The 27,168-nt window shown below is 36.8% G+C and overlaps 3 protein-coding genes and 1 long non-coding RNA gene across 4 annotated transcripts; 3 read left to right on the top strand and 1 right to left on the bottom strand.

Annotated features, from left to right (window-relative positions):
- Positions 1-1,297: 1,297 nt before the first annotated feature.
- Positions 1,298-4,578, bottom strand: LOC103403086 (vignain-like). The gene is made up of 5 exons (XM_008341908.4): positions 4,079-4,578; positions 3,621-3,633; positions 2,812-3,034; positions 2,577-2,720; positions 1,298-1,748 (listed from the first exon to the last, which is right to left on the bottom strand). The coding sequence occupies exons 1-5, from the start codon at positions 4,521-4,523 to the stop codon at positions 1,494-1,496; spliced, it is 1,080 nt and encodes a 359-aa protein (XP_008340130.1). The 5' UTR covers positions 4,524-4,578; the 3' UTR covers positions 1,298-1,493.
- A 6,241-nt stretch (positions 4,579-10,819) lies between these two features.
- Positions 10,820-15,880, top strand: LOC103403335 (putative multidrug resistance protein). The gene is made up of 7 exons (XM_008342147.3): positions 10,820-11,002; positions 11,092-11,146; positions 11,885-12,069; positions 12,159-12,616; positions 12,720-13,260; positions 13,343-15,348; positions 15,453-15,880. The coding sequence occupies exons 1-7, from the start codon at positions 10,820-10,822 to the stop codon at positions 15,829-15,831; spliced, it is 3,807 nt and encodes a 1,268-aa protein (XP_008340369.2). The 3' UTR covers positions 15,832-15,880.
- A 3,919-nt stretch (positions 15,881-19,799) lies between these two features.
- LOC103403334 (uncharacterized) lies at positions 19,800-20,228 on the top strand. The gene has a single exon (XM_008342144.1). The coding sequence runs from the start codon at positions 19,800-19,802 to the stop codon at positions 20,226-20,228; it is 429 nt and encodes a 142-aa protein (XP_008340366.1).
- A 1,787-nt stretch (positions 20,229-22,015) lies between these two features.
- Positions 22,016-23,928, top strand: LOC139192803 (uncharacterized). The gene is made up of 2 exons (XR_011577208.1): positions 22,016-22,678; positions 22,954-23,928. It is a non-coding gene; the product is annotated as an uncharacterized lncRNA (long non-coding RNA).
- The last annotated feature ends 3,240 nt before the right edge of the window (positions 23,929-27,168 follow it).

Genomic DNA, 27,168 nt, shown 5'->3' with positions numbered 1-27,168 from the left:
TAATCAAGGCCACTTAAACCTAATCTTGTTAATTTAATCCAATTTTATTTGGAAACCCAATAACAAGATTTAATTACGCACTTGATACGATGCAGAACTTTGGAAAAACACTTGTACGGTTTGCTTGTCTGGTTCTACGAAAGATGACTGTCCTTTTGTTTTCATCATACGGATCTCTTTAAAGTTATAATAATTGTAACCGTTGGATTTCTATTCAACGATCCTCGTATCCTGCTTAGCAGGATCCTGAGCATATGCTCAGGAGAGAATCCTTTCCATAAAAGGAAATATCAAATTAAGATTTGCACTGCATTTAATCCCTAGTTAAACCTTATATTTTCTCTTCTTTACTCAATCGGATTTGTGCCATTGATGTTTTGATGGCAAATAATTTTTATGCACATACACAAAACTGACATATTTTTTAATAAATATAATTGGTACTTATGAAATACATATATATCCAATAGCACGAAACTAACACAAGGAAAATATTTGAATAAAAAGAAGAGAATTATTATTGGTATTCCAAAATTTTCATTCTATACTCCAAATTTTCTATATTTAGAAATAAAAATACATTTGTGAGGAATGTAAAATGAAATTTTTAGAGTGCCAATAACACTTCCCAAAAAGAAAAGCATAAACTAGAAAGAATGCCTGGGCTTAATTAGGCTTAAAGATTTAGGTAAGCCTTTGTATATATTAAGCCTTTGAATTGAAACTCTTTATTTTATTTTTGAGTAAATTGTAACAATGATCTCTCGATTTTAATCAAATTGGAGTAATGATCCCTCAACTAAATATCCATTACTATTGGTCCCTCAACTAAAAATCCATTACTATTGGTCCCTCAACTTATCCAAATGTGTAGCTATAGTCATTTTCATCAATTTTGTCAAAATAAGTTATGTTGGAATAACCATTTATATAATTAGGGTTCCTCAACTCATCAAAGTGTGTAATTATGATCATTTTCGTTAACTACGTCAAATTTTTTGTCAAAACGAGTTATGTTGGAAGGACCATTGCTACAATTGGGTTAAAGTTAAGTGACAATTTCTCCAGTTTAATTAAAATTGAGGGACCATTGCTTCAATTGAGTTAAAATTAAGGGACATATCTACAATTTACTCTTTATTTTTTATTCCAAGTGATATTATATTTTTAAGTTAAACTACTATGAAGAGGGATGGTTTACACTTGAGAAGCAGTTAGTTCAAAAAGTATGTCATGTAACCTCTAGATATCGGTCACTTGCCTTTGAATCGAATTGACAAACCATATGTTATTAAACTAATTTAAACTCTTTATTTCATTTCAGTTTTCAGCATCAACAAACATTTATTTTCATCTAAAACGAAAGGTAAATTCAGTAAAACAGACATACACACACTATAGACATATCTAATAAGGATTTATGCCTCATTTTTTATGACAAAGCTTGATCGCTTAAAACTAAACTGTAAGTGTATATAGATATAGTGGCATCATCAAAGTTCTTCCTTGAAGGAGCTGCTTTGGGTGTTGTTTGGTGACGATTTCATAGGGTAAGAGGCATCCATAGCAATTCCACACATCCCTCCTTTATCAACCCCTCGTTGAATCCTCAAGTAACCTTTCTCTCCCCATCCAACTCCCCATGAATTCTTCACAATCCAGTACTTGGTTCCTTCTTGAGTTGCTCCATATCCCACAACTGCCACTCCATGATTCAGCTCTGTTCCACACTCCCCATTCATCACACCCTGTAAAATTTTAACACATAAGTATACATATACAGATGCTACTTACACTCCTAGTTTGTCATTTTGCACTTATTCGAGGAGCATTTTGAAATGTAAAGAATAACCAACTAAAATGTCTCTTTATTTATTATACCGGCATGGGTAAAACTGGAAATTAAAACAAGGAATATGCTTTTGAAAGAATTTGTATGCTCTTGATAAGGTAGTTTAATTATTTTTTAAAAATTTTATTAGGGAGAGATTCTTGTGTACGGCTTTCCATATGTCAAGTTGTTTGTTTGTCCAACAAACATAAAATGATGACCCCACTAGCATTGCATATAGGATCCCCATGTGTGCACTTCAGTGGACTTAAATGATAGGGGTCTCCTTTCTATGTGTATTATTGGGTGAATGGATGACGTGATTTGATATGCTTTTCGGAACTCACAGTTTGGAGTTGATAGATTGAGATATTTGGACAACTTATTTTAAATCATATGACTCGTATTAACCCATCTCACTGGCCCAGCTCACATAAATTAAGCTGGATCTTTCTCTTGAATGGTTAGAATTTCTCAGTTCGTGAGTTCCAGGCCACGAGATCCGGAAGAGAATCTGAATTGTGATTGAAGTGACACGAGCAACCGTACCCCATGATTTTCAGATTGTTAACTACGCCAGTTGCTATGTACTATTGATGGGGGCTAAAAAAGGTTGTGTCCTATTATTAAGGTTCTAGGAGTGTGGATAGCAACTTATAAAATATAAAGTTCTACTTTTTTATTGATGCTTATTGATCATGTTATCTTAATTAGTGCTTAATTGGTTAATTAGAAGCCAGTTTACCTCCGCGTAGAATTGGAAGTCTTTACCACCAGCGTCTAGTGCAACTGATACAGGTTGGTTTGCAACAGCTTTCATCAAAGCATTCTCATCGTTTTCAGGTACGTTTTCATAACCATCGATTTGCACCAGAGGAGCATTCGTTATCTGCAAATTTAACACAAAGTTAAGTAGGAAGATTATAGTGTACTATTTATACTAACAACGTAAATATTGACCTGGGTAATTAAATTTTCACCTTGGATGAGTCACAAGGACCATCACTGGCTCTGTAAGGGTAGTTTTGCTCGGTTGTTATTCCACCATTTTTCTTGATGTACTCAAATGCTTTTTCCATCAGTCCACCGTCGCACCCTTCGTTCGGGTCTCTGTTGCAATCAACCAGCTCTTGCTCAGACAGAGATACTAGCTGCTTTGTTTTGATCTGATTGATGCCCTCCACTCCAACTACAGTTGAAAATGTTGGAATTTTTGGATCGCTGGGCCCGCCCCACTCTAACGACACCGATACTGTCCCCACTTAACCACCTGCACAATCCTCAGGTGTGGGGTTTTACCACAAAAGGTTCGGTATTAGTTAGAGTGGGGTAATACTATTTAAACCCCTTTGGTTTTCTTCACCCCACCGATGTGGGACAGTTTAACACTCCCCCTCACGTGTAACCTCATTTAGTGGTTCACACGTGGAGATCCACATCGGTGATTGAAACTCAGAGGTCGGTTGACGTTGGGCCCACTTGTTTTCAATTGGAACTCAGCGGTCGTCTTTATATTAAGAGCTCAAACTTGTTTCCTTCCGGGTGGTGACAAGCTCGTTGGCTTGCACGGGCCCGCAACCGTGGGCTCTGATACCATGTTGGAATTTTTGGATCGCTGGGCCCGCCCCACTCTAACGACACCGATACTGTCCCCACTTAACCACCTGCACAATCCTCAGGTGTGGGGTTTTACCACAAAAGGCCTCGGTATTAGTTAGAGTGGGGTAATACTATTTAAACCCCTTTGGTTTTCTTCACCCCACCGATGTGGGACAGTTTAACAGAAAATGCCCAGCAGCTACCTACAACATCAAAATACCATGCAGTGAATTTTAATCAGCTCTTGATTTCAACCGCATAATGTATTGATAATTATCCCTGCTCAACTGCCAATTTGCCACCAAAAATTACACGATCAACACTGATACCAGTTATTTGACACCATGAAAGTTGTATATATGTGTACTTTTAGACCTTTTTTTAGGTATAAAAAATAGGGTGACATATCTGAAACTATTTATTGTTGGACTGTCGTTCAAATAACTGAAAGTGTTTCTAACAAAGTTTGGTAGATAAAATTAATAAGTGGTTATGCGTAAAAAAAACACTTGGAAGTATTTTCCAGGAAGAACATGGATTTTACCAAAAATTTCGTCTCACTTGTAAAAAAGCACTCATGGACAAAAGTACTTTCTAATTGAGGGTTTCCCAACGTCCCCTTATTTTGCTCATATATAAGAGACTTACCACATTTGCCTTGGTCTTTAATTCCAGTGACAGCTCCACTCTTCCTCCAATCAACACTTGCCGGAAGATCGTCGGTCATCCCATGTGTGAGGGCTGTAGCCCTTCTGCTGCCCTGCAGTGATCTGTAGTGGTTAACCTTCGAGCCAGCATAGGAGCTTGCAAACTCATGGTTGGTCATGTCTGCGAACTTGTTCAGCTTGAGCTTGTAGGGTTTGCTCATCTGGTTCACCTTGTGAACATGCTTCACGTTCTCCTTAAAAACATTGAAGCGTTTTTGCTTCTCGCCGAGGTCGTGGGAGATTTTGTGGTGGCTCCTCCACCTCTCGTACAAATCCCATAGACTGTCTTCAGAAGCCAAGTCCTTCTCTTGGTATTCAAAGCACTTAGCCAGGCCAAGAACCAGAGCTAGAGCTAGGGCAACCAAAATAAACTTCCCCAAGTTCATCACTCTATGAGTCTAGTTTAAATTAATCAAGAAAATATGAAATTAGGGTTTTGAGAATTATGGGAGACGGAGGTGTTTGATGTGATCTAGCAATGGAAGCACATCGATCTTATATACATTTTTCGCACTGTGACTAGTAAGTACGTATCAACTTTATTAGCTTTAGAGAGAAAAACGAGGAAAAGGTAGCAGTTTTTTTTTTCTTTCAGAAAGCGTATCTGAATTCTATTACACGATATTATTATTATGTTTAAATTCTAACTTGTATATATGTTTTAAAATATTTTAAAAGCGAGACATATTAATCATGACGTCTACATAAAACATAACACGTAGCACTATCGTGCGAGGCCTATTCTTGCTACTTATAAAAAGTCTTCCTATTTTTGGAGTGGAATTTGTTTTTTATTGGTTCAATGTTGTGCCTGCATGCCAAACACGTTACCTAGTTTAAATTGTTTGTAGATGGTGACAAATGGGTTATGTATGTTGCGAGAGCTTTAGGGCACGATTTCTTGCAAGCCTAGCTACGGGTACAGTCCAGCGCTTAGGACTTGCCTATCTTGTTGTATGAACCGAAAACTTTTCCAAAAGGTTGCTAATTTGAAGTGAAATTTGCGTGATTTTGGATCTCTGCATTTTATTGATAGTTATCTTTATCATGATCAGAAGATTACTTTTGGATAAAACAAACATATGATAACGTACGTTATCAGACTTGTAATACTTTTTGTTTATTAAACTGATATCATTCATCAAAACATTAGATGGAAGAATTTAAAACGCAGTACATGATCATGACAAGGATTTGAATGAAGGATCTACGTACAAATGACTTTCATCAAATAGTTCATTTTCAAATTCCTCTTAGTTCATTATATTTACTCTTCAAATTCGCTCTATCTAATCTTTTGTGGGACATTTCTAACTAACTTGGCCGAAATTCCTCGTCCAAACATAGTATTAGGTCTCTACTATAAAACTTCAACCGCTCTGTTATGATTGTAACTTTGTTCTTCCTACATTAAAAATTAAAAATTTTGTACTAAAAGCAAGGGTGGACTGGATTGTGGATAATTTGATTAGCCACCTTTGATTGGATGATTACGCCTATGAAGAATGAAGAATATCAAACTAAAAGGGTGTGGGTTTAGCCTACGCCTGTCCAATTTCCATGTTAGTGTGGTTGGTAAATTTTTTTACCATTTCCTTTGTGATTCCGTGAACAGCAAAGAGACAGAAGAGATTGTTACTGGCTACTGTTAAGTTTCTAACATGCAGCAATAGGCTACTCTACTCAACCGCAGAAACATCACTGCATATATAGAACTGACGAATCTGTATTTCGCTTACCCGGCAAGGCCAGAACAGATGATTTTCGGGTAAATCCACTGTCATCGGATTATTGAAAGATTTTACGAATCAGTAAAGCGATTTCGACCGGAGGCAGCTGATGTCACATATCGCAATAGTGAGTAGAGACTCAGGAGCCAACGCTTTTCGGAACAATCCGGCAACATAGTTAAAGAGAACTATGGAGAATCTTAATTTATAAAAAAAAAAAAAGGTCGTACCCAGTGCACAAGGCTCCCGCTTTACGCAGGGTCTGTGAGAGGTGAATGTCGGCTAGCCTTACCCCCATTTATGAAGAGGCTGCTTCCAAGTCTCGAACCCGAGACCTACCGCTCATGGGCGAAGGCACTTGCCATCGCACATAGTTAAAGAGAACTATGGAGAATCCTAATTTATAATGTACAAAAACATTATACATCTCCCTATCCTCTCATTGAAACTGATACACATAACATGTGTTACATTTTCAACAAGGCAACGTTTCTATAACGCAGTGCTTCGAAAGATGGATATCAAACCTACCGTGGAGAAAGAGGACTAAAGTGTAAAGCTATTCGGGGTCCAAAAGCAGAGGATAGCGCTTGATCGAGCGATTCTGGAAAAACCAAACAAGATGATGGTGTGTTGGAGACTCTAGTCCAACAAACGCTCGACGAGATGGTCAGAAGAACATGTGTGATGGTAGCTCATCGGTTGTCTGTCCACACCACAAAAGGAGACTTCATTTCTGTGATAAAGAAGGGAATGTTTGTATAACAAAGGTTCACACAATGAGTTACTTGTACAGTGAGAAATGGCGTGGTCTAGTTCTAAAATTGTAAAGGAGTTTTAACGAAACACTTATGGTACTGTTCATTTTAACAAAACATGACATTTTTACTCTAAAAAGTTATTCCTGGTACTATTCATTTATAACACATATTTATCATTTTGATTAAAACTCAAAGTTTTCAAGCTATTTTCATTAGTTTTCATAAATTTTAACCCTAATGATCAATCCAAAAAAGGATTGAACTGCATCAACTCGTTTTCAGGTTCATCGACGATCAATGAGTCCTCTTTGTCACAATTATATGTCTAAAAAAGTTTGGGTAAATTACATAATACCCCCTCAGGTTTGGGTGCAATTACAACCTCATGCAACATCTTTAAAACATTTCAATCTCATACATTTACTATTATTTCTTTTCAATTTTATACAACCGTTAAAAAATCTGTTAATTTAACCGTTAAGTGATGACGTGGCAAATATAGGGTTCCCATTTGTGTTGACGTGACTGCCACATTTGTGCCACGTGGCTAAACACTTAATAAAAAATTTAAAATATTAACATTAATTAATTAAAGAAAAAAAACACACAAATCTTCATCTTCTTCTTCCCCACTTGAGCCACCCCTTCTCCCACCACCACCACCACCTCTTTCCCCACCCGAGCCACCCTTCTACCATAACCACCCCCATCACTTCCGTACCAACAAAGCTTCTTCCTCCAGAACCACCACCATCAATTTCCTCATCTGCAAAGCCCGGAGCAACCCAGAAAATCCCAAGGCCTCCCTATGAATTTTGCCCCACCTTCCTCACCACCTCAAACCCTTGCCTCGATTTCTTCTTCCAAGTCGTGTCCTCACCTGCTACCCATTTCTTCCCCCCCATTTGCAACCCAAACAACAACCAGCAGCTTGATCAAACAACAACCCCTCCCCCATAAAAAAAATACCCATATTTGTTTTCAACACAAGAATCAACCAAAAAAATATATAAGATCTGAAACAGATTACTCATAAAAAAAATAAAAAAAAGATGGAACCTATTTCCCCCTACAAACACCATTGTTGCCCAGCCACTTGATCCCGGTGACCTCCTCCATCTCTTTCTCTTCCTCATTCTCTCACTCTAACCTCAAATTGGCGTCGATCAGAACCACGAGACACAACCAGCAACAAAATCGAAGGGCAACGAAATCTAAGTTTTGGGGATTTTGGCTTTAGGTTCAGTGCGGCTTCATCGAGCTCACCTTCGACGACTTCTGGACGACCTCTACCTTCCGTCAGAGGCTTAGATCTCATTGCGGCTTCGTCGAATAAGAGGTTGAGCTTCTGCTGGGACTTATGGTCCTTGAGTGGACCAAGTGGAGATGGAAGAACATGAATAGATGAATGTTCGGGTGTTTGAAACTTTTATCTATTTTTTAATAATTCAATTAGGCTTATTATATTAGCACCCCACAAATTGTTGAATAAACCCCACATACTTAATATAACCCACATTTACTTTTTCAATTAAAAATTATCTTAATACACCCCACTTTCTTCCCCATAATACCCTCACACCCCACATTCTTAATATACACCTTATATTTTCTATACACACCCCACATTTCTCAAATCTTATAGAACTCATTTTTTATTTTGCCGAATGATTTCAAACTATCTGAACGTTAGTTTGCCGAATGATTTCAAATTGAATGATTTCAAAAAATGTTTAGGTTCATTTGAACGTTTTTCAATAACTATAATAATGATTTCAAAGCTTTCGAAACATCGACTTCGTATTCCATTCGTCAAAAATTATTTTTCTCAATCAACATGTTTGTAGTTTCATTGCTTAGGGTTTTATTCAACAATGGAGAATGTGAGGGGTTTTGATAGTTGAAATAGATAAATAATACATTAAAAGTGATTTGGGGTGTATTTATAAATTTTTTATTATTTTTTAAACCTAATAAGGTCAAAATTGTCATTACATAGTAGAGTAAATTAGTCATTAATATTAAATTTTAATGTGGGGTGCATTCAACATTTTGTGGGGTGTTAATATAAAAAATCTTCAATTATCTTTCAATTTTTTAGTTGAATTTCTAATTAATTTTAAACATAATAAAAATTATTTTTTAATCCACATGTCTGACTTGCTTCAGCCACATAGGCAGTTAACAGAAGGACTAACTCGAAAAGAGACGGTTGTATGAAATTGAAAAAAATAATAGTAAATGTATGATATTGAAATGTTTTAAAGATGTTGTATGAGGTTGTAATTGAACCCAAACTTGAGGAGGTATTATGTAATTTACCCAAAAAGTTTCTACGGATGAAATGAATCAGAAAGTGTGAATTCTAAAGGGTTATAATCTAATTGTTCAGCAAAGGAGCTACAGTTTAGCAAATTTTGTTTTGGGATGGAGTTTTAACATTACAAGAATTATTTTGGCGTGACTATCTGTTACTAATTTATCTATTATAAAATTAGCTGTTTTAAAATTTGGGGCAAAGATTTCATCTTACAGCTGAATTTTGGTAAATGTTTACTTTTTTCGAAGGGAGCTTACATGAAATAGGTATATTGCAACTTTTGCACTTATAGATTTGAGATATCAAAACGACAATATTCGTTTCATATAAGTCACTCTCACTTTTCCGACCTGCTAGAAGGTGTCTATACAAACTAACTTGTTCGAGATGTCATATTTGTTCCAGACAAATGCTTGCAAATTATTTTTTCTTTTTTTCCTTTTTTTTTGAATTGGGTGTTTTATTTGTCAACATAAATAATACATAGAATAGCAAAAAACTATTTATACCCGGACGTGAATATCATGAACTCGGACTAAAACATCATTTATTAAAAAAACACGCAACTTGATTACCATCACGAGGCATAAAAAAAAATTTTAAAAACTGTACCAATAACTATAAATTACAAAAGAACTAAAATAAGAAAACTAGAAAGGAAACTCAGAAAAGCTAAAAGAATTATAAATCAAATACAGATAAACCCATAACCAGCACAATTATTTTATGACATACAGACCAAATAAAACTATAAATAATAAAATGATTCAAAGCAAAAAAAACCAGAATACCAAATTAAAGAAGACTGAACCTAAAACTCCAGCCAACATAATTAAAGAAAATAAACAACAAACTAAGACACCCAACTCCTAATTAATAATCTTCTAATCCCAGTTTCCACCCCCAAAGCTTCCCAACTTCTGCAGTCCTTGAAAATGAAGACAAAGTAAGGGCTGAAACACAAAATAAAAACATATTGCGCATAAACACGAGAGTCTCAATCCTTTAACAAGAGAACAATCGTGACATAGTTTGTTGACACATTCTTGGAATCCTCTAATAATTCTTGCAAACTCTAAGATGCCATTTCTGTGCAAATCTAAGATGCGCTTTTTAAGCCAAAAGCGAGTTAGATTCTTCCATGACATAATCTAAATTCGATTCAGTTTTTGTTGCAGAAGTTGACCTTGTAATTTTAATACATTGATCAGTTGCACATATATTATATCGAGAAGAGGTCCGGATCTCTTCCACCAAGGCCACCAGATCAAGTGATCCGGACTTTTGAAATTTCTCCGAAAATGATCTTTTCTCTATTATATCAGCCACGCCGAACTCACACGTGTCGTATAATTAGCACCCCGGAGATTTTCCCAGGCCGGCTATATATACAAAACCCTTATCATCATCATCAAGTCCAAAGCATTTTCTTGTTGACTTTTCGCCCAGACATGTTTAAAGTATTAAAAAACAAAAGAAAAAGACATGAAATATTTGTTTGGTTATTTTCCCTAATGCTGCAGAGAGGCAAGAGCAAAAACCTCAGAAACATAGACAGTTGGAATTAGAGAAACCAACAGTTCGATTAGTTCCTAAGTAATCAAACAAAAAGCCGACTTAATTATTCCAAAAACGTGCTATAAGTTGTAGAGTACATAACCATCCGTTTGGCATCAGAGGAAGTTGAAATTGTCACAAAATACAATAGAAGGCCACCTCTAGGAACTTATCTTATCTCTTAAAAGATGCTTATTTGTTGCTAAGTAAAGCTGTCACATCTCTTAAACAATGTTAATTAACTTAATTTTATTGATATCTGCAAGTGATTAGAATAAGAACTTGGAAGTGAGTTGTATTGTGTAGCTTGTAAGATGGGGAAGAAAGGTGGAATCTTTAGGTATGCAGATGGTGTTGATAAGTTGCTGATGGTGTTCGGGACTCTGGGTAGCATCGGAGATGGGTTGATGACACCGCTGACTATGTTCGTTCTCAGCCGTGTGATCAATGAGTATGGAGGTGCTACTCTTTCTGTCTCCAATGAAGTTGTGGACAAGGTATGCAGGATTACATTATTTAATGAACTTCGGCTATAATTTCGGTTTGTATGGCTAACAAAGTACAAGATTTAATTTTTTTTGTTTAGTACGGACTCAGACTGCTAATTCTTGCAATTGGGGTTGGAATATCTGCTTTCATGGGTATGTAAAATTTAAGAGTTTTCTTCATTTTCTTTCTTTTTTCGGATGTTGTATCATTGTGTTTCGGTTTCTTTAGTCTCTAAGAACAAGGTAGGCTGCCAGAGACGTTACATAACAATAAGGCTAGCTAGAGTATGGAAGTATAACCGTGTAAGTGCAACTCATCAGAAACAGTAATTCGACAGATAGAATAAAAGGAAAAATCTGCAGACTATATATACTTGTAGGTGTACCTGAGAGAAGATGATCCGAAAGGAACTATCGTTTAGAATGATGTGTGTGTAAAACTTTATTAGCCTATATAGATTAAAACACATGTAAGTGACTAACCTGAAGACGCAATGCTCGAAACCTTGGTGTGCAAAGAGTCTTCTACGATGTCCTGATCCTTAGCAATCAAACTGTATGGGGAGTTTGTGAATATTGTGTGTATCAGCAAATGCATGGACCTTCACTTATATAGGCATATTAACCTAATAGGCTTAGCCCATCATTGAGACCTAATAGGTAACTGAATATGTCTATATCTCCTTAACCAATCAGGATTAGGAACCCCTTTAGCAAGAATAACAACTTAATATTACATACCTTTTGCAACCGGTAAAGTCCAAGTTAATTCCCTAATCCTATAACTTGATCCTCAAGTAACGTACAATGATTGTGAGACCACAAAATCTTGTGAGAACCAGATTTTACTCCAACAGTGATTATATACCTATCAACATTTGTAATTTGCAGAAGGAGTTTGTTGGACTAGAACTGCTGAGAGGCAGGCATCTCGGATGAGAATTGAGTACTTGAAATCAGTACTCAGGCAAGAAGTTGCCTTCTTTGACAGTCAGGCTAATTCTTCCATTACCTTCCAAGTCATTTCTACTATCTCTTCCGATGCTCATTTAATCCAAGACACAATTGCGGAAAAGGTTTGTGATTGATTCCCTATCGCATGCCTTCTTTTCCTTTTTAAACTCTGTAATCTTGTGTTCATCACACTTACGTTTCTTTTCTTCAGATACCGAATTGCTTGGCACATCTCTCGTCATTTATCTTCTGCTTTCCTGTTGGCTTTGTGCTTTCTTGGCGACTGGCACTGGCTGCTCTTCCATGCTCGATCATGTTTATGATCCCAGGAATTGGAATTGGGAATGTAATGAAGAAATTGGGAGGTAAGATAGCTGGTGCCTATGGGGTTGCTGGAGGGATTGCGGAACAAGCAATCTCATCAATCCGTACAGTTTATTCGTACGTTGGGGAGAATCAAACACTAAAAAAGTTCGGCATTGCTCTCGAAAAATGCACTGAGCTAGGCATAAAGCAAGGCTTCACAAAGGGATTGCTGATAGGCAGCATGGGAATGATTTATGCTGCTTGGGCTTTTCAGGCTTGGGTTGGTAGCAAACTTGTTACCGAGAGAGGAGAAAAGGGAGGCCTTGTTTTCATTTCTGGAATCTGCGTAATTCTCGGAGGAGTGTGAGTTACTTTTCTTTATGTTCCATTTTTCCTTCTTCTCTTTTACTCCTTACTTATATCTCAATTCAAGTCTCGACTCACAGCTTCAATGTTGTATTTCCAGGGCCATAATGAATGCGCTTCCAATTCTCGCTACCATCACCGCAGCTACTGCTGCTGCTACTCGAATATCTGAAATGATTGATCGAATTCCCGCTATTGATTCTGAAGATGAAAGGGGAAAAGTTTTAACATTTGTGAAAGGAGACATCGAATTTAGAAGGGTTGATTTCTGCTATCCTTCAAGACCTGATACCCTGGTTCTTCAAGGACTAAATCTCAAAGTCCAAGCTGGTAAGATGATAGGTCTTGTTGGAGGCAGCGGTTCGGGCAAGTCAACAATCATTGCTTTGCTCGAAAGATTTTATGATCCAGTAAAAGGACAGATTCTCCTCGACGGATACAAGTTAAAGAAGTTTCAGCTACAGTGGTTGAGATCACAGATGGGACTGGTCAATCAAGAGCCTATTCTCTTTGCAACATCGATAAAAGAGAATATTTTGTTCGGAAAGGAAGGAGCTTCAATGGAAAATGTAATAAGTGCAGCTAAGGATGCAAATGCACATGACTTCATTTCTAAGCTACCTCAAGGATATGATACTCAAGTAAGCCACAGTATTCTACTCACTAGAAGTTCGTCCCATTCGTTTTTATATACCACTATAAATTCTGTACCTTTCTCTTTAGGTTGGGCAATTCGGAGTTCAATTGTCTGGAGGACAAAAGCAGAGGATTTCAATAGCGAGAGCAATCATCAGAGACCCGAAAATTCTTTTGCTTGATGAAGCCACAAGTGCTTTGGATGCTCAATCCGAAAAAGTTGTACAAGAAGCCTTGGACCAAGCTTCACAAGGAAGAACAACAATCGTCATAGCTCACCGCCTCACCACAATTCGCAAGGCTGATCTGATAGTGGTTCTTCAATCGGGTAGAGTGGTGGAAAAGGGATCTCATGAGGACTTAGTCCAGAAGAACAATGGAGAAGGTGGAGCTTACAGTAAGATGCTGCAATTACAGCAACAGGCAATGCAGAACGGTGTCCCTGACATATCCTATTATCCAGACGATATCATAGACCAAAAAACCAAACATCCGCGAAATCCGCAGGCACCAAAAAGTGGGAGATCAAGCTGGAAAAATAGCCCTGCGCCAAGGAGTGGGGAAACAAACTGGCACACACCAAGGAGTGTGACACCAAGCTGGCAAAACAGCCCGGCTTATCCAGTCACCCCAATATTTTCCATCAGCATCGAGAACTCTTTCCAAGCACACTACGATGACTTTGACGATGAAAACATCTCTCATCGTTCCTCCTCCCTCTGGCGTTTATTGCAAATGAATGCACCTGAATGGAAGCAAACAATACTAGGGTGTATAGGAGCTGCTGGCTTCGGAGCTATCCAGCCAGTTCATGCCTATTGCTTAGGAACAGTCATATCGGTTTACTTCCAAACAGACAAATCCAAGATACTATCAGACACCAGATTCTACTGCTACATCTTCTTAAGCCTAGCAGTTCTCAGCTTCATTGCTAATCTCCTCCAACATTACAACTTTGCAGTTATGGGAGAGCGATTATCCAAAAGGGTTCGGATACAAATGCTCGAAAAAATTCTCACCTTTGAGATAGGGTGGTTTGATAAAGATGATAACACAAGTGCTGCCATCTGTGCACGGCTAACCACTGAAGCAAGCATGGTTAGATCCCTAACCGCAGATCGTATATCATTGTTGGTTCAGGTTTTTTTCAGTGCCTCAATAGCTTTTGTGATCGGACTCATGATCACATGGAGGATAGCCATTGTAATGATTGCGATACAGCCCTTGCTCATAGGAAGCTTTTATTCGAGGAGTGTTCTAATGAAGAGTATGTCTATAAAAGCACAGAAAGCGCAAGCCGAGGGCAGTCAACTAGCTAGTGAAGCTACTTTCAACCATAGGACTATCACTGCATTTTCTTCTCAGGATAGAATACTAAAGCTATTTGGAGATGCAATGCGAGGGCCGCGGAAGGAGAACATCAAACAGTCATGGATTTCAGGTTTGGGTCTGTTCAGCTCCCAATTTTTGACAACAGCTGCAATAGCCTTGACTTATTGGTATGGAGGAAGGCTAATGAATCAGAAGCTAGTGCCGGCGAAACACCTATTTCAAGTCTTTTTCATCTTAATGAGCACCGGTAAGAACATTGCAGACGCGGGAAGCATGACTACTGATCTAGCCAGAGGGGGAAAAGCCATCAAGTCGATATTTTCAATCCTAGACAGAGAGAGTGAAATTTCTCCTGAAGAGTCTGAAGGGATAAAAAAGATTTTCAAGGGTCACATAGAACTAAAAAATGTAGTATTCGCTTACCCGGTGAGGCCAGACCAGATGATCTTCAAGGGGCTGAATCTGAAAATTGAAGCTGGAAACACAATAGCACTAGTGGGACAGAGTGGTTCTGGAAAATCCACTGTCATTGGCTTGATCGAAAGGTTTTATGACCCGCTAAATGGATCAGTATTGATAGATGGATGCGAGATCAAGCTCTATAATTTGAGAAAATTGAGGTCACAAATTGCTTTGGTAAGCCAAGAGCCTACTCTTTTCGGAGGAACCATCCACGAAAACATTGTGTATGGTAAAGAAAATACAACAGTTTCTGAAGTAAGGAAGGCTGCAAAACTTGCCAATGCTCATGAATTTATAAGGTATCTACGCATTTCTACTTCTTCTCCACATTGCAACGCATACATTTGCTGGTCTCGATAGAGAGAAAAAAATTTAATTTTTTCTTTCTTTCTAAATTGTGCAGTTCTATGGAAGAGGGGTACGAGACTTACTGTGGCGAAAGAGGAGTGCAACTATCCGGAGGCCAGAAGCAGAGAATAGCACTTGCTCGAGCAATCCTAAAGAACCCAACAATCCTTCTGTTGGATGAAGCAACCAGCGCTCTTGACAGTGTGTCGGAAAATTTAGTCCAAGCAGCATTGGAGAAGATGATGGTCGGTAGAACATGCGTAGTTGTAGCTCACAGGTTGTCCACAATTCAGAAAGCAGACTCCATAGCTGTGATAGTGAATGGGAAGGTTGCAGAAAAAGGATCACACTCTGAGCTGCTTGCCATTGGAGGTGCATACCATTCTCTGATAAAACTACAAAGCAGTCACCCTCCACACCAACATAACATATGAAAACAAAATGACATAAATATATATTAATCTGCATGAACTGTTGGAACATGCAGATAGTGTTCAAGTACAATATTGATGAACGAAGACTATCTCTGTGTGGTCATTAAATCCTATTCATTTCAACACAGAACAACATAGAGTAGTTCAAGCTATTCTAATATATATACGAATTTGATATTTTAAGATGCATTTCAATTATTCTCGATATTTATTTAGATTTTAAAAAGTAAGTGATATCCTACCGTAATTTATGCTAAAAAGGAGGGGGAAGAATTTGATTCCCAAATCCGGTGAATTGGAGTAGAAAACGCTAACTATTAGGACAACTGAAACAACTTCTTCCTTTTAGCAGAAAACAAAGGAGGAAATATTTTTGGACCCGGCTTCTCTGCCCTCCCACTTCCCATACACTCTCATATTCTTTTATTTTGTGCAGTCACGGTTAACTCACGCTAACATTTTATATTAATTTTTTTATAGAGATTATAAGACAAAAAGAAATAGTGATATAAAATGTTAGCATGACTTAACCGTGACTGCACAAATAGGAGAAGATGAGAATGTACGAGAATTGGAAGTGCAGAGAAGCCAAGTCCAATATTTTTACCCCAACTCGATTTGGTGTTCGTGCCAACTCAGGCCCAGAGCCTTTCAATGTTTAACCCATCACTGGGATCTCACTTTTCTCCCTTATCTTGGAGAAATTTTTAATTATAATGGGTACATAAGTAGTACATCACGTATTTCAATAAAAGTGATGAGAAATTTTATTTTTTAAGTTGTACCCATTCAAAATGTATATTTCTTTCGATAGGAGAAGTTGAAGAAACTTTAAAGTGTAGTAGTCTTCCGCTGTTGAGTTATAATATACTTGAACGATTTAGTGACACATAATATTGCTAAAATGCGGAAGTGTAACTGACTACACATGTTATAACACAAATGAATTTGCAACATTGCGCAAAAGTATGACTCTCAGATTCGAAAATACTCTGAAAGGTTGGTGTTCACAGCTAACTTTGGGATTGTTCTACATGACAATTTTATTCGATTAATAATTTGGAATTACCATTTTCGGTCGACATGATACTTTTACCGGTGTTCATAGTTAACAGTCGACATCTGATTTCTTGGTAATGCAGGTCACATCATAATTTCCAATGCCACTTTTTATCCCGTAAGCTATCATTCCATTAGTAAGGATTATTTCATTGCCAGAAAATAACCGTTTGGTGGAAAAATTTTAAATTTTGATACGATCAAGCTAAGTGACTCACGAACGTCCTCCAACTGGAATTACTCTAAAATTCGTCCATTTGGTCCTGTTTTGCTCCAGAGGAAGTTGAAAGTCATATATTGAAAATACAATTCAAAGTATCAAAATTCTTTCAAAATATTTACCAAAATATACTAAGATTAGGGTAAAATATATAATATAAAATCTACTCATCAGTTGATGTTCACAGCTAACTTTGGGATTGTGCTACATGACAATTTTATTCGATTAATAATTTGGAATTACCATTTTCGGTCGACATGATACTTTTACCGGTGTTCATAGTTAACAGTCGACATCTGATTTCTTGGTAATGCAGGTCACATCATAATTTCCAATGCCACTTTTTATCCCGTAAGCTATCATTCCATTAGTAGGGATTATTTCATTGCCAGAAAATAACCGCTTGGTGGAAAAATCCTAAATTTTGATACGATCAAGCTAAGTGACTCACGAACGTCCTCCAACTGAAATTACTCCAAAATTCGCCAATTTGGTCCTGTTTTGCTCCAGAGGAAGTCGAAAGTCCTATATTGAAAATACAATTCAAAGTATCAAAATTCTTTCAAAATATTTACCAAAATATACTAAGATTAGGGTAAAATATATAATATAAAATCTACTCATCAAATACCCCCAAACTTAGCTTTTTGCTTGTCCTCAAGCAAAACAAAAATAAAAAAATAAAAACTTAACAAACTAGACAACTAGCTAAAATTAACTAACAAAAATTTTCACCTTCAAAGTTGCAATCCATAGAACATTTTAAAAACTAGAACATCTTTTCAAAAGTTCCAACCAATCCCACCACAGAGTCTAAGCCATTTAGAATCAATTAGAAAAGAATTCACAAACTTCCTTTGGTGTAAAGTGAACCAACATAGTTAAGGAAACTCGACTAAAACCCTTACCTCTCGTCATTCTTTATTTCACACATACTAACATTAAATATAACTATTTTTCTTTTTCTTTTTCTTTTTCAAATTTTTCTTTTTTTTTTCTTTCTCATTTATAACAATTTTTTTTTCAGTAACAGTAGTGGTCGTGCAATGTGGGTTCACTTAAGCTTTCGATCCAACCCATGGAGCGAGCTTTAGGTCAATGACTCCCAAACCACTAGGGTTTTAGGGCACTAGGTGTAGAACACCCCTAAGGACTTATTAACCCGAGCTGAAAAGGCTACGAAACCAACTAACCACCCTGCCCCATGCCAAAACTCTACCGTTTGACGCGAGAATCACTACTGATTAGGCAGGACTGGCCCGGTTACTAGGCAAAACCTCGAGTGAGACAATTATTACTTTATAACACAATAATCACTGACTTTACTTAAAACAAAAAAATAAAAATAAACTTAGACTAAAAGTAAGTGTTTCAATCTCACTCCCCACAAACCATGTTGGTGTGATATGCAAAGTTCAAAGTGTAATTCATGAATTAGTGTCTAAGCAACGATAAATAGAAAAGACTCTACTGTGGGATTAATCTTCACCATGTCCATTTGTTCTAACGTTTAAAATAATCTATGTATATTAACTTAAAAAGAATGAAAATTCTTAACTGACACAAAAATCAAAATTTAAAAACCTAAAATTTTACTTTCTCACCCCCAAACTTATATCACACTTTGTCCTCAAGGTGTGGAAAAATAAAAGAAAATAAATTAATAACTTTACAAAGAAAATGAAATATTAAAACAGACACCAACTAAAGCTATATGAATAAGTACAAAAATAGGACAAAGAAATGACCAAAACGACATGACAAGGAACAAAATAAATAAAATAAAAAAAAAGAGAAAAAATTGAAAAAGAAAAATAGTTATATTTAATGTTAGTATGTGTGAAATAAAGAATGACGAGAGGTAAGAGTTTTAGTCGAGTTTCCTTAACTATGTTGGTTCACTTTACACCAAATGAAGTTTGTGAATTCTTTTCTAATTGATTCTAAATGGCTTAGACTATGTGGTGGGATTGGTTGGAACTTTTGAAAAGATGTTCTAGTTTTTAAAATGTTCTATGGATTGCAACTTTGAAGGTGAAATTTTTTGTTAGTTAATTTTAGCTAGTTGTCTAGTTTGTTAAGTTTTTATTTTTTTATTTTTGTTTTGCTTGAGGACAAGCAAAAAGCTAAGTTTGGGGGTATTTGATGAGTAGATTTTATAGTATATATTTTACCCTAATCTTAGTATATTTTGGTAAATATTTTGAAAGAATTTTGATACTTTGAATTGTATTTTCAATATAGGACTTTCAACTTCCTCTGGAGCAAAACAGTACCAAATGGATGAATTTTGGAGTAATTCCAGTTGGAGGACGTTCGTGAGTCACTTAGCTTGATCGTATCAAAATTTGGGATTTTTCCTCCAAGGGGTTATATTTCCGCGTTTTGGAATTCCACGAGTTATTCTTAGTGATGGGGGAAGCACTTTATTAATAAACCATTTGCTAATTTGTTGGCAAAATATGGGATTAATCATCGTGTGGCTACATCTTATCATCCACAGACATCTGGTCAAGTGGAAGTTTCAAACAGAGAATTAAAACGCATTTTGGAGAAAACAGTTGGTTCAACATGTAAAGATTGGAGTTGAAAATTAAATGATGCATTGTGGGCCTACATGACAACTTATAAGACTCCTATTGGGATGTCACCATTTTGACTCGTTTATGGGAAAGCATGTCATTTACTTATGGAGTTTGAGCATAAGGCTTATTGGGCAATTAAAGAGTTAAATTTTTCATATCACTCAGCTGGGGAACAACGTAAATTGCAGCTCAATGAGCTGGAGGAAATTCGTCAGGCTGCTTATGAAAGTTCTCGCATCTACAAGGAAAGAACTAAGGCGTTTCATGATAGTCAAATTTTACGAAAAGAATTTCAACCAGGGCAAAAGGTTCTGCTATTCAGTTCACGGCTAAAGCTGTTTCCAGGGAAATTGAAATCTCGCTGGACTGGGCTATATTTGGTTACTAAAATCTATTCTCATGGGGCAGTTGAAATAACTAATGAGGCTCAAGGCAACGCATTCAAGGTGAATGGTCACAGGCTGAAACCATACGTGGAGTCACCGTTTGATACTGCATACGAGTCTTTGACTCTGAAGGAACCAGTGATCTAGCCACCGGACTTCCGAACGTCTAGCTACAGACTTAAAATAAAGCGCTAATTGGGAGGCAACCCAATTTTTCTAAACTTTTTCCTAATTTTAATTTTCGTTTGATTTTCTCTTTAATATAAAAAAAAAACACACCAAAAAAAAAAGGAAAAATTTTAAATGGAAAATTGCAGGTTGATTTTATTTACTCAGTTTATTTGATTTTATTTTAATTTTTTTAACACTTTTCCAGAAGATCACGAACCCATCCGAGGTCATCTTGGGCTCCAAAAACGTCATTTTCCAGCACTGTGCACTGCTTCTTTATTTCATTGCCAGAAAATAACCGCTTGGTGGAAAAATCCCAAATTTTGATACGATCAAGCTAAGTGACTCACGAACGTCCTCCAACTGGAATTACTCCAAAATTCATCCATTTGGTCCTGTTTTGCTCCAGAGGAAATCGAAAGTACTATATTGAAAATACAATTCAAAGTATCAAAATTCTTTCAAAATATTTACCAAAATATACTAAGATTAGGGTAAAATATATAATATAAAATCTACTCGTTGGTGTTCACAGCTAACTTTGGGATTGTGCTACATGACAATTTTATTCGATTAATAATTTGGAATTACCATTTTCGGTCGACATGATACTTTTACCGGTGTTCATAGTTAACAGTCGACATCTGATTTCTTGGTAATGCAGGCCACATCATAATTTCCAATGCCACTTTTTATCCCGTAAGCTATCATTCCATTAGTTGGCATAGGCTAAAAGCCAGATAGTTTTCTTAATTAAGCTGTGATAAATTATGTTAATTAGATAGACTAATTAATCTTTAATTCTGCAATAAAGAACTACCACTTTGAGGGGGAACAATTCAAGTTGGATTCCAAATCCTTTATTTAAAGTTATTGCTGTACATATATGAATCTGAAAAGGAAATAAATGTGATGTTAAGTAGAGATTGAGGTTTGTAATCTTGTTGATAATATTCTTAAGATGATAACCCGCTTTGCTAGAACAGATATTAGTTCACAACTTTACAGTCTGCCCATTGCCAAATCATTATTTAAAAAATATATATCTGTTACCATAAAAAAAAATTTTATAATAATAATACTGACACACCCCGACCCGGAATGTTCACCTAGACTCTGAATCGAGCTGTACTGGCCGACACCAGGATGGTGATGAAGCCATAAAGTTTAGTGATGTGGAAAATGTGAGTAAATTTAAACTTAAAAGTGCATAAATGAAAGAGTGCGCCTACGTGTTCATACCATCAAGTACTCCAAGAATATGGTAAAATAATGACTCATACGCGCCACGAAAAGACTGTCAACGAAAGTCAACAACCTTGCCTCTAGGGCATTTTCTTCATTTCATTCTTTTAAACTTAATAAATTCGTAAAATTAGGAACGAGTTGTCACATATACCGATTACCATAACCTTGCGTGTTTGAGTGTTTGGAGGATATATACACACACATCGTCATCTTAAAAGGTGTGACGACCCGTCCCTAGATTATTTATGTAATTTCTTCCCGACTATGTGAATTGTCTATTATGCCCTTGTAGGCAAGTGACGTGGACGTGTTTATATCGCCTTTATTTTATTTCACGCTATCGCATTTAAATTGTACACGTTGTTGCGAGAGTAAATAATTTTTATCAGTGTGAAAACACTATTTCGGATAGATTTTCGATTCTCTTTTCTGTACAAAATCTAAACCCTATCCTTGGTTTTCTTTAAAGCCAGCCAACCCATGCACTCCCCATTATTTCACTCCCTCACCAATCAACTCCCTCAAATCTCTCACCAATCCCATCCATTCCCTCCTCACGGCACCTAATCAGATAAAGCAAAAGAAAAAGCTTTCTCTTTATTCCTTCTCTCTCTCCCTCTACAACCACTATAAACGGACCTCAAAGCTTGCAGATCGAACCTAAAAACCACTTCCTTGTGCTCATCTCACCTTCACGAGCACAACCATACCTTTAAAACTCAGTTTGGACGAGTTTTGTATGTCGAACTCGTGAGGTCCAGCTCGGTTCGATTTTTGTCCGACGAGTTATGATCGAGTTACAAGTTTTTAGGAACTTTGAAGGCCTCTATTCAACTCCCCGAAGTCCTTAGTGAAGTTTTGGTGAAGAAACAACGTCAAAAAACCAAGTTTCGAGGAGTTCACTTTTGGCCGGAATTTTTCGAGGTGATTTCCAACCACCTCCGTCCACTTTTTGGACTCCACAAAGGTATAACATGATTCTACTCTTCATAAGCTTCAAATCCATATAAAGTAGGTCGAAAATGGTTGAGAAATGAAGAAATTACACAAGTTCAAATTTTTCCAAAAATCGGCAAGATTCGAGTTACAGACGGCAGCACCGGCGGCGGACGATGGAGCTCGCTAGAGAAGATAAGGAATATTCCGTCAAAGTTGATGGAATATTCTAACGGCGTCAGGTAACATCGTTAATCTCTGTTAAGGTTTTAACGGAATATTCCTAACGGCGTCAGTCACATTGACGGCACGTGCCTGAGCGTGGGGGCGTGTCTGGCCGTGCCTTGGCCGGCGTGTGAGGGGTCCAAAAATTTATCTAAAAATTTGTGTAGGTTTGTGACGTCGAGTATATCGATTTCATGTATTTAAACCCTAGGTTTGAGCAAACTATGAGGGTTTTATTTAAGTTTCCATATATGTGCTTTAATTAATTCTATTATAGTTATTTCACATATAGGGGAAACGTATTCCGAAGACGTACGGGGCCAGGCTAGACTCGGGGGCTACGATCCTGCGACGTACTTATGAGTGAGCAGTTTATTTTATACCTATACATATTTATAGTTTCCCTAAATGTGTAGTTACTTCCCTTTTGCACTTATATTGCCAAGTATTCGTTATTGTGATATTAATTATGATAAATGCTGCTATATGGTTGGGATATTACTATCATGACATTCATACATATTTGTACATACTCATCTTGCTGCACTGGTGTTAGTACTCGCCCCAGGGCCAGGGCCTGTCCTTCATGTGTATGTTCACATCGCATCATTCGCTCACCTTGGATCCAAGTTGGTGGCAGTCTTGTCGGGCAGATTGCATTAGGCAATCTGACTTGTATGTGACCGTGCTTCTGCACTAGCCTTCACATAATCGTAGTACTAGAGCGTATTGATTACACTCAGTCCTGTTCGTGTCAGAAATTATCTGTTCGAACTCGTGTGTCAGCTTAGATGGATGAACACTTAGATATACTTGATTATCACATGATTTTTATTACTGTGGCATTGATACATCATGACTTGGCATATTTTCTGGTTATATTGTTGTTATTGTTGTTTACATACCTACGTAGTATGTTTTAAGGAAACTATACTTGTTTTATGGCGAGGGCTTACTATATTCGAAAATAAAGGTTTTCATATAAGCATTGTTTTGCTGACCCATTCAACTTTGTTTTTCTCCCCTCCAGGACCTAGATAACTGTACTCTTTGTGGCTTTAGAGGAATCTCGACAGTTGTGACATTCTCTTTAGTTTAGAAGTATGAATTTATCCATTGTTGTGTAATAAGTGTACTTTAGCTGCTTTGGACTACTTTTCGGTAGTCGTACTGTCTATTATGCTCTTAATAATTGTAGTGGGTTATTCCCACGTTTGCGCACTCTTTTGATGTTTAGTATAATTAGTTCTAATTAGTTTTAAATTTATCCACTTTTTCACATTACTTACCCTTATGGTTACGTCACCTCACGGTGATGGCCAACATGCTTCGACCTTCCTAGGTTTGGGTGTGTCAAAAAGGATTCCACTCCATTGTTCTCTAAGTTGGATCGATAATGCTTTCATCTTGTTTGTATGGTGACTGCATATTGCCTACATAGCACTTCTCATACTATAGAGCAAAAAAAAAAAAAGGCAAAAAGATTGAACTATAGACATGTGGTCAATACTTGGTCGATATTCTAAAAGTACCCATCTATTTCTCATCTAGGTCTTGTCAATGCGGCTGGGCGCCGTCACACCCTAGACGTTTAAACAATAAAAAATGGTGCATAAACCTACCTAGGCGCTCATCTAGACCCGCTTAGGCCGCAATTCTCATTTATGCATTTTATTTTTCAATAAATTGTAAGAGACTTGTTGTATACGTGGATGAATAATCATTTTTCAATGTATATACCACAATACAATTATGTAATTTTTAAGTATAAGTAGACATTTATTTATATATTTAATAATAAATTCAATTAAAATTAACAAAACTGCCTAGACCCCTTAAACGCCTATGCTTAGGTCACCGTCCATCATCTGACTAGCGCCTTGTGTAAAAGTGTGACCCTCAGAATCGAAAATACTCTGAAAGGTTGGTGTTCACAACTAACTTTGGGATTGTGCTACATGACAACTTTATTCGATTAATAATTTGGAAATACCATTTTCGGTCGACATGATACTTTTACCGGTGTTCATGGTTAACAGTCGACATCTGATTTCTTGGTAATGCCGGTCACATCATAATTTCCAATGCCACTTTTTATCCCCATATAGTAAGCAATCATTCCATGAGTTGGCATAGGCTAAAAGCCAGATAATTTTCTTAATTAAGCTGTAATAAATTATATTAATTAGATAGACAAATAAATCTTTAATTCTGCAATAAAGAACTACCACTTTGAGGGGGGACAATTCAAGTTTTGATTCCAAATCCTTTATTTAAAGTTATTACTGTACATATATGCATCTGAAGAGGAAGTAAAATGTGATGTTAAGTAGAGATTGAGGTTTGAAATCTTGCTGATAATATTCTTAAGATGATAATCCGCTTTGCTAGAACAGATATTAGTTCACAACTTTACAGTCTGCCTATTGCCAAATCACTATAGAAAAAATATATGTTAACAACCATACCGATTTCCATAATCTTGCGTGTTTGCAGGATATATACATACACAACGTCATCTTAAAAGGGATTCCGCTCAACTATTCTTTAAGCTGGATCGATAATACTTTCGTCTTGCTTGTATGGTGACCGTATATTGTCTATAGCACTCCACTATAGACCCAAAAAAAGGCACAAATACTGAACTTTAGACATGTGGTCAATACTTGGTTGTTATTCTAAAAGTACCCGCCTATTTCTCGTCTAGGTCCCGCCTTGGCGGCCGGGCACCGTCACAATTAATTCTTAGGCGTTTAAACAAAATGGTGCCTAAACCTACCTAGGGGCTCGCCTAGACCCGCTTAGGTCGCAACTCTCATATATGCATTTTATTTTTCAATAAATTGTAGGAGACTTGTTGGATACGTTGATGGATAGTCATTTTGCAATGTATATATCCCAATACAATTATGTAATTTTTAAGTTTAAGTAGACATTTATTTATATATTAAATAATATATTTAATTAAAATTAACAAAGCATCCTAGACCCCTTAGACGCCTAGGCGTTAGATCTCTGCTCGCCGTCCAACTAGTGTCTAGCACTTTTAAAATCTTGTGTCTATGATGCCTAATTGCTTCCTGAATATTGGAGCGAAATCCGGCTAAGAAGCTGTCCATATTTTATCAAAAGAATATTTTTGACATAGTGTTGACATTGAGAGAGAGTGGTAACAAAAAGAAGTATTCAACCATACTCCTAGGGTTTCCCGAAAGAACTAGGGGGAAGTCATTGTTGTAACAAAGTTGAGTAACGTTACAAATATCTTAGGCAAAGATAATTGTACATATATTTATCCTTTCAGACTGAGAATACCTTAACAATATACATACATATATATATATATATATATATATATATATATATATATATATATCAAGTGCAAAGTTTCGTCTTTCGTTTTAGTATTGTCTTATCATTTTCCGGATAAGGATTATCATTCTCTCCTTATATATATATAAAAGACGACCGTGAGACAATATTCCCAAGAGAATATCCACTAAATTTCAGCAACCAAAACAACAATATGCCTCGATCTGATTTTTGTGTAAATAGAGAACGGATCTTGGCAGTTGTCACTGTAATTCTTGCGACTTATACTTTGGACTCTAATCAAATGAATAATTCTTCCTAAAACGATAGATAATTACAGCGCAAGTGGCATTTTAATTGTTCTGCAAATTACAAGGAATGAGTCATCTGATAATAAACGTGATTAAGAAACTAATCTCATCTTGAATCTTACCTGGCTTACTTAGCAGCATTCCCTAAATAGTCATGACTTTGTTTTTTCTTGCATAGCGACTTTCGTTCAACACAATGTTTCAAACATCCCTGAAAACTACTGCATATTTTAAGTTTATTTTAAATTATCCGGCTCGGTTGGAAATTGGAATAGATATGTATGTCCTACACTCGGACTGAAAACAACATTAACGTCCCGAAAAAACCGTACATAAAGTTGTTCGAATGGTAATTTTATAATTAAGGATTCGAATTTTTATGAGACAATAGAGGTCGAATAAACACTGTCTCTATTAAGTCCGACCATCACACTGACCTATAATGTTATTAGTTAATATACTTACAACTAAATGTATGAGTAGATGTTCACAACATGTGACAATGTAAGACATGCAAAGTGTCATAAAATACATTTGCTTCTTTCTCATTAAAGAGAAAGACTCACTAAAACATGTAACTTTTAGTCACACCTGACTCGCGATAATCTCACTCGACATAAAACTATCTTAATAAAACAGTCCTGCCGAAACTTCTCCGAGTCAATTGCATGATCATGGTCGCTGCTCAGACATGCATAGGATAGCCCTAAGCCAACTTGGTTGTACAAGAAAGCGAGGTTTCTGGCTTTAGCATCTTCCTCCCCCGCCCCCCCAACAAAAAAAAGCAAACCAAAGCCAGCCTCTTCCTTGTCGTCCACAGACGCGTATTGCCCTGTAGATGGACCCCACGCGGCACCCCACACACCGAAGTCCAAAATCTTCTT

Source organism: Malus domestica, chromosome 16 (genome assembly GCF_042453785.1).
Source record: "Malus domestica chromosome 16, GDT2T_hap1".
NCBI classification, from domain to species: Eukaryota; Viridiplantae; Streptophyta; class Magnoliopsida; order Rosales; family Rosaceae; genus Malus; species Malus domestica.
Note: the sequence above shows the minus strand (reverse complement) of the source record. Positions and strands in the feature narration are given on the sequence as shown.

Excerpts from the sequence above, each read along its gene's own strand:
- LOC103403334 (XM_008342144.1), top strand. The coding sequence starts at position 19,800 with ATGGAGTTTGAGCATAAGGCTTATTGGGCAATTAAAGAGTTAAATTTT.
- LOC103403335 (XM_008342147.3), top strand. The coding sequence starts at position 10,820 with ATGGGGAAGAAAGGTGGAATCTTTAGGTATGCAGATGGTGTTGATAAG. Across the intron at positions 11,003-11,091 it reads CCAATGAAGTTGTGGACAAG|TACGGACTCAGACTGCTAAT; the intron begins GTATGCAGGATT and ends TTTTTTGTTTAG. Across the intron at positions 13,261-13,342 it reads CTCAAGGATATGATACTCAA|GTTGGGCAATTCGGAGTTCA; the intron begins GTAAGCCACAGT and ends CTTTCTCTTTAG.
- LOC103403086 (XM_008341908.4), bottom strand. The coding sequence starts at position 4,523 with ATGAACTTGGGGAAGTTTATTTTGGTTGCCCTAGCTCTAGCTCTGGTT. Across the intron at positions 2,721-2,811 it reads GTCCTTGTGACTCATCCAAG|ATAACGAATGCTCCTCTGGT; the intron begins GTGAAAATTTAA and ends TTAAATTTGCAG. Across the intron at positions 1,749-2,576 it reads ACTTCCAATTCTACGCGGAG|GGTGTGATGAATGGGGAGTG; the intron begins GTAAACTGGCTT and ends AAAATTTTACAG.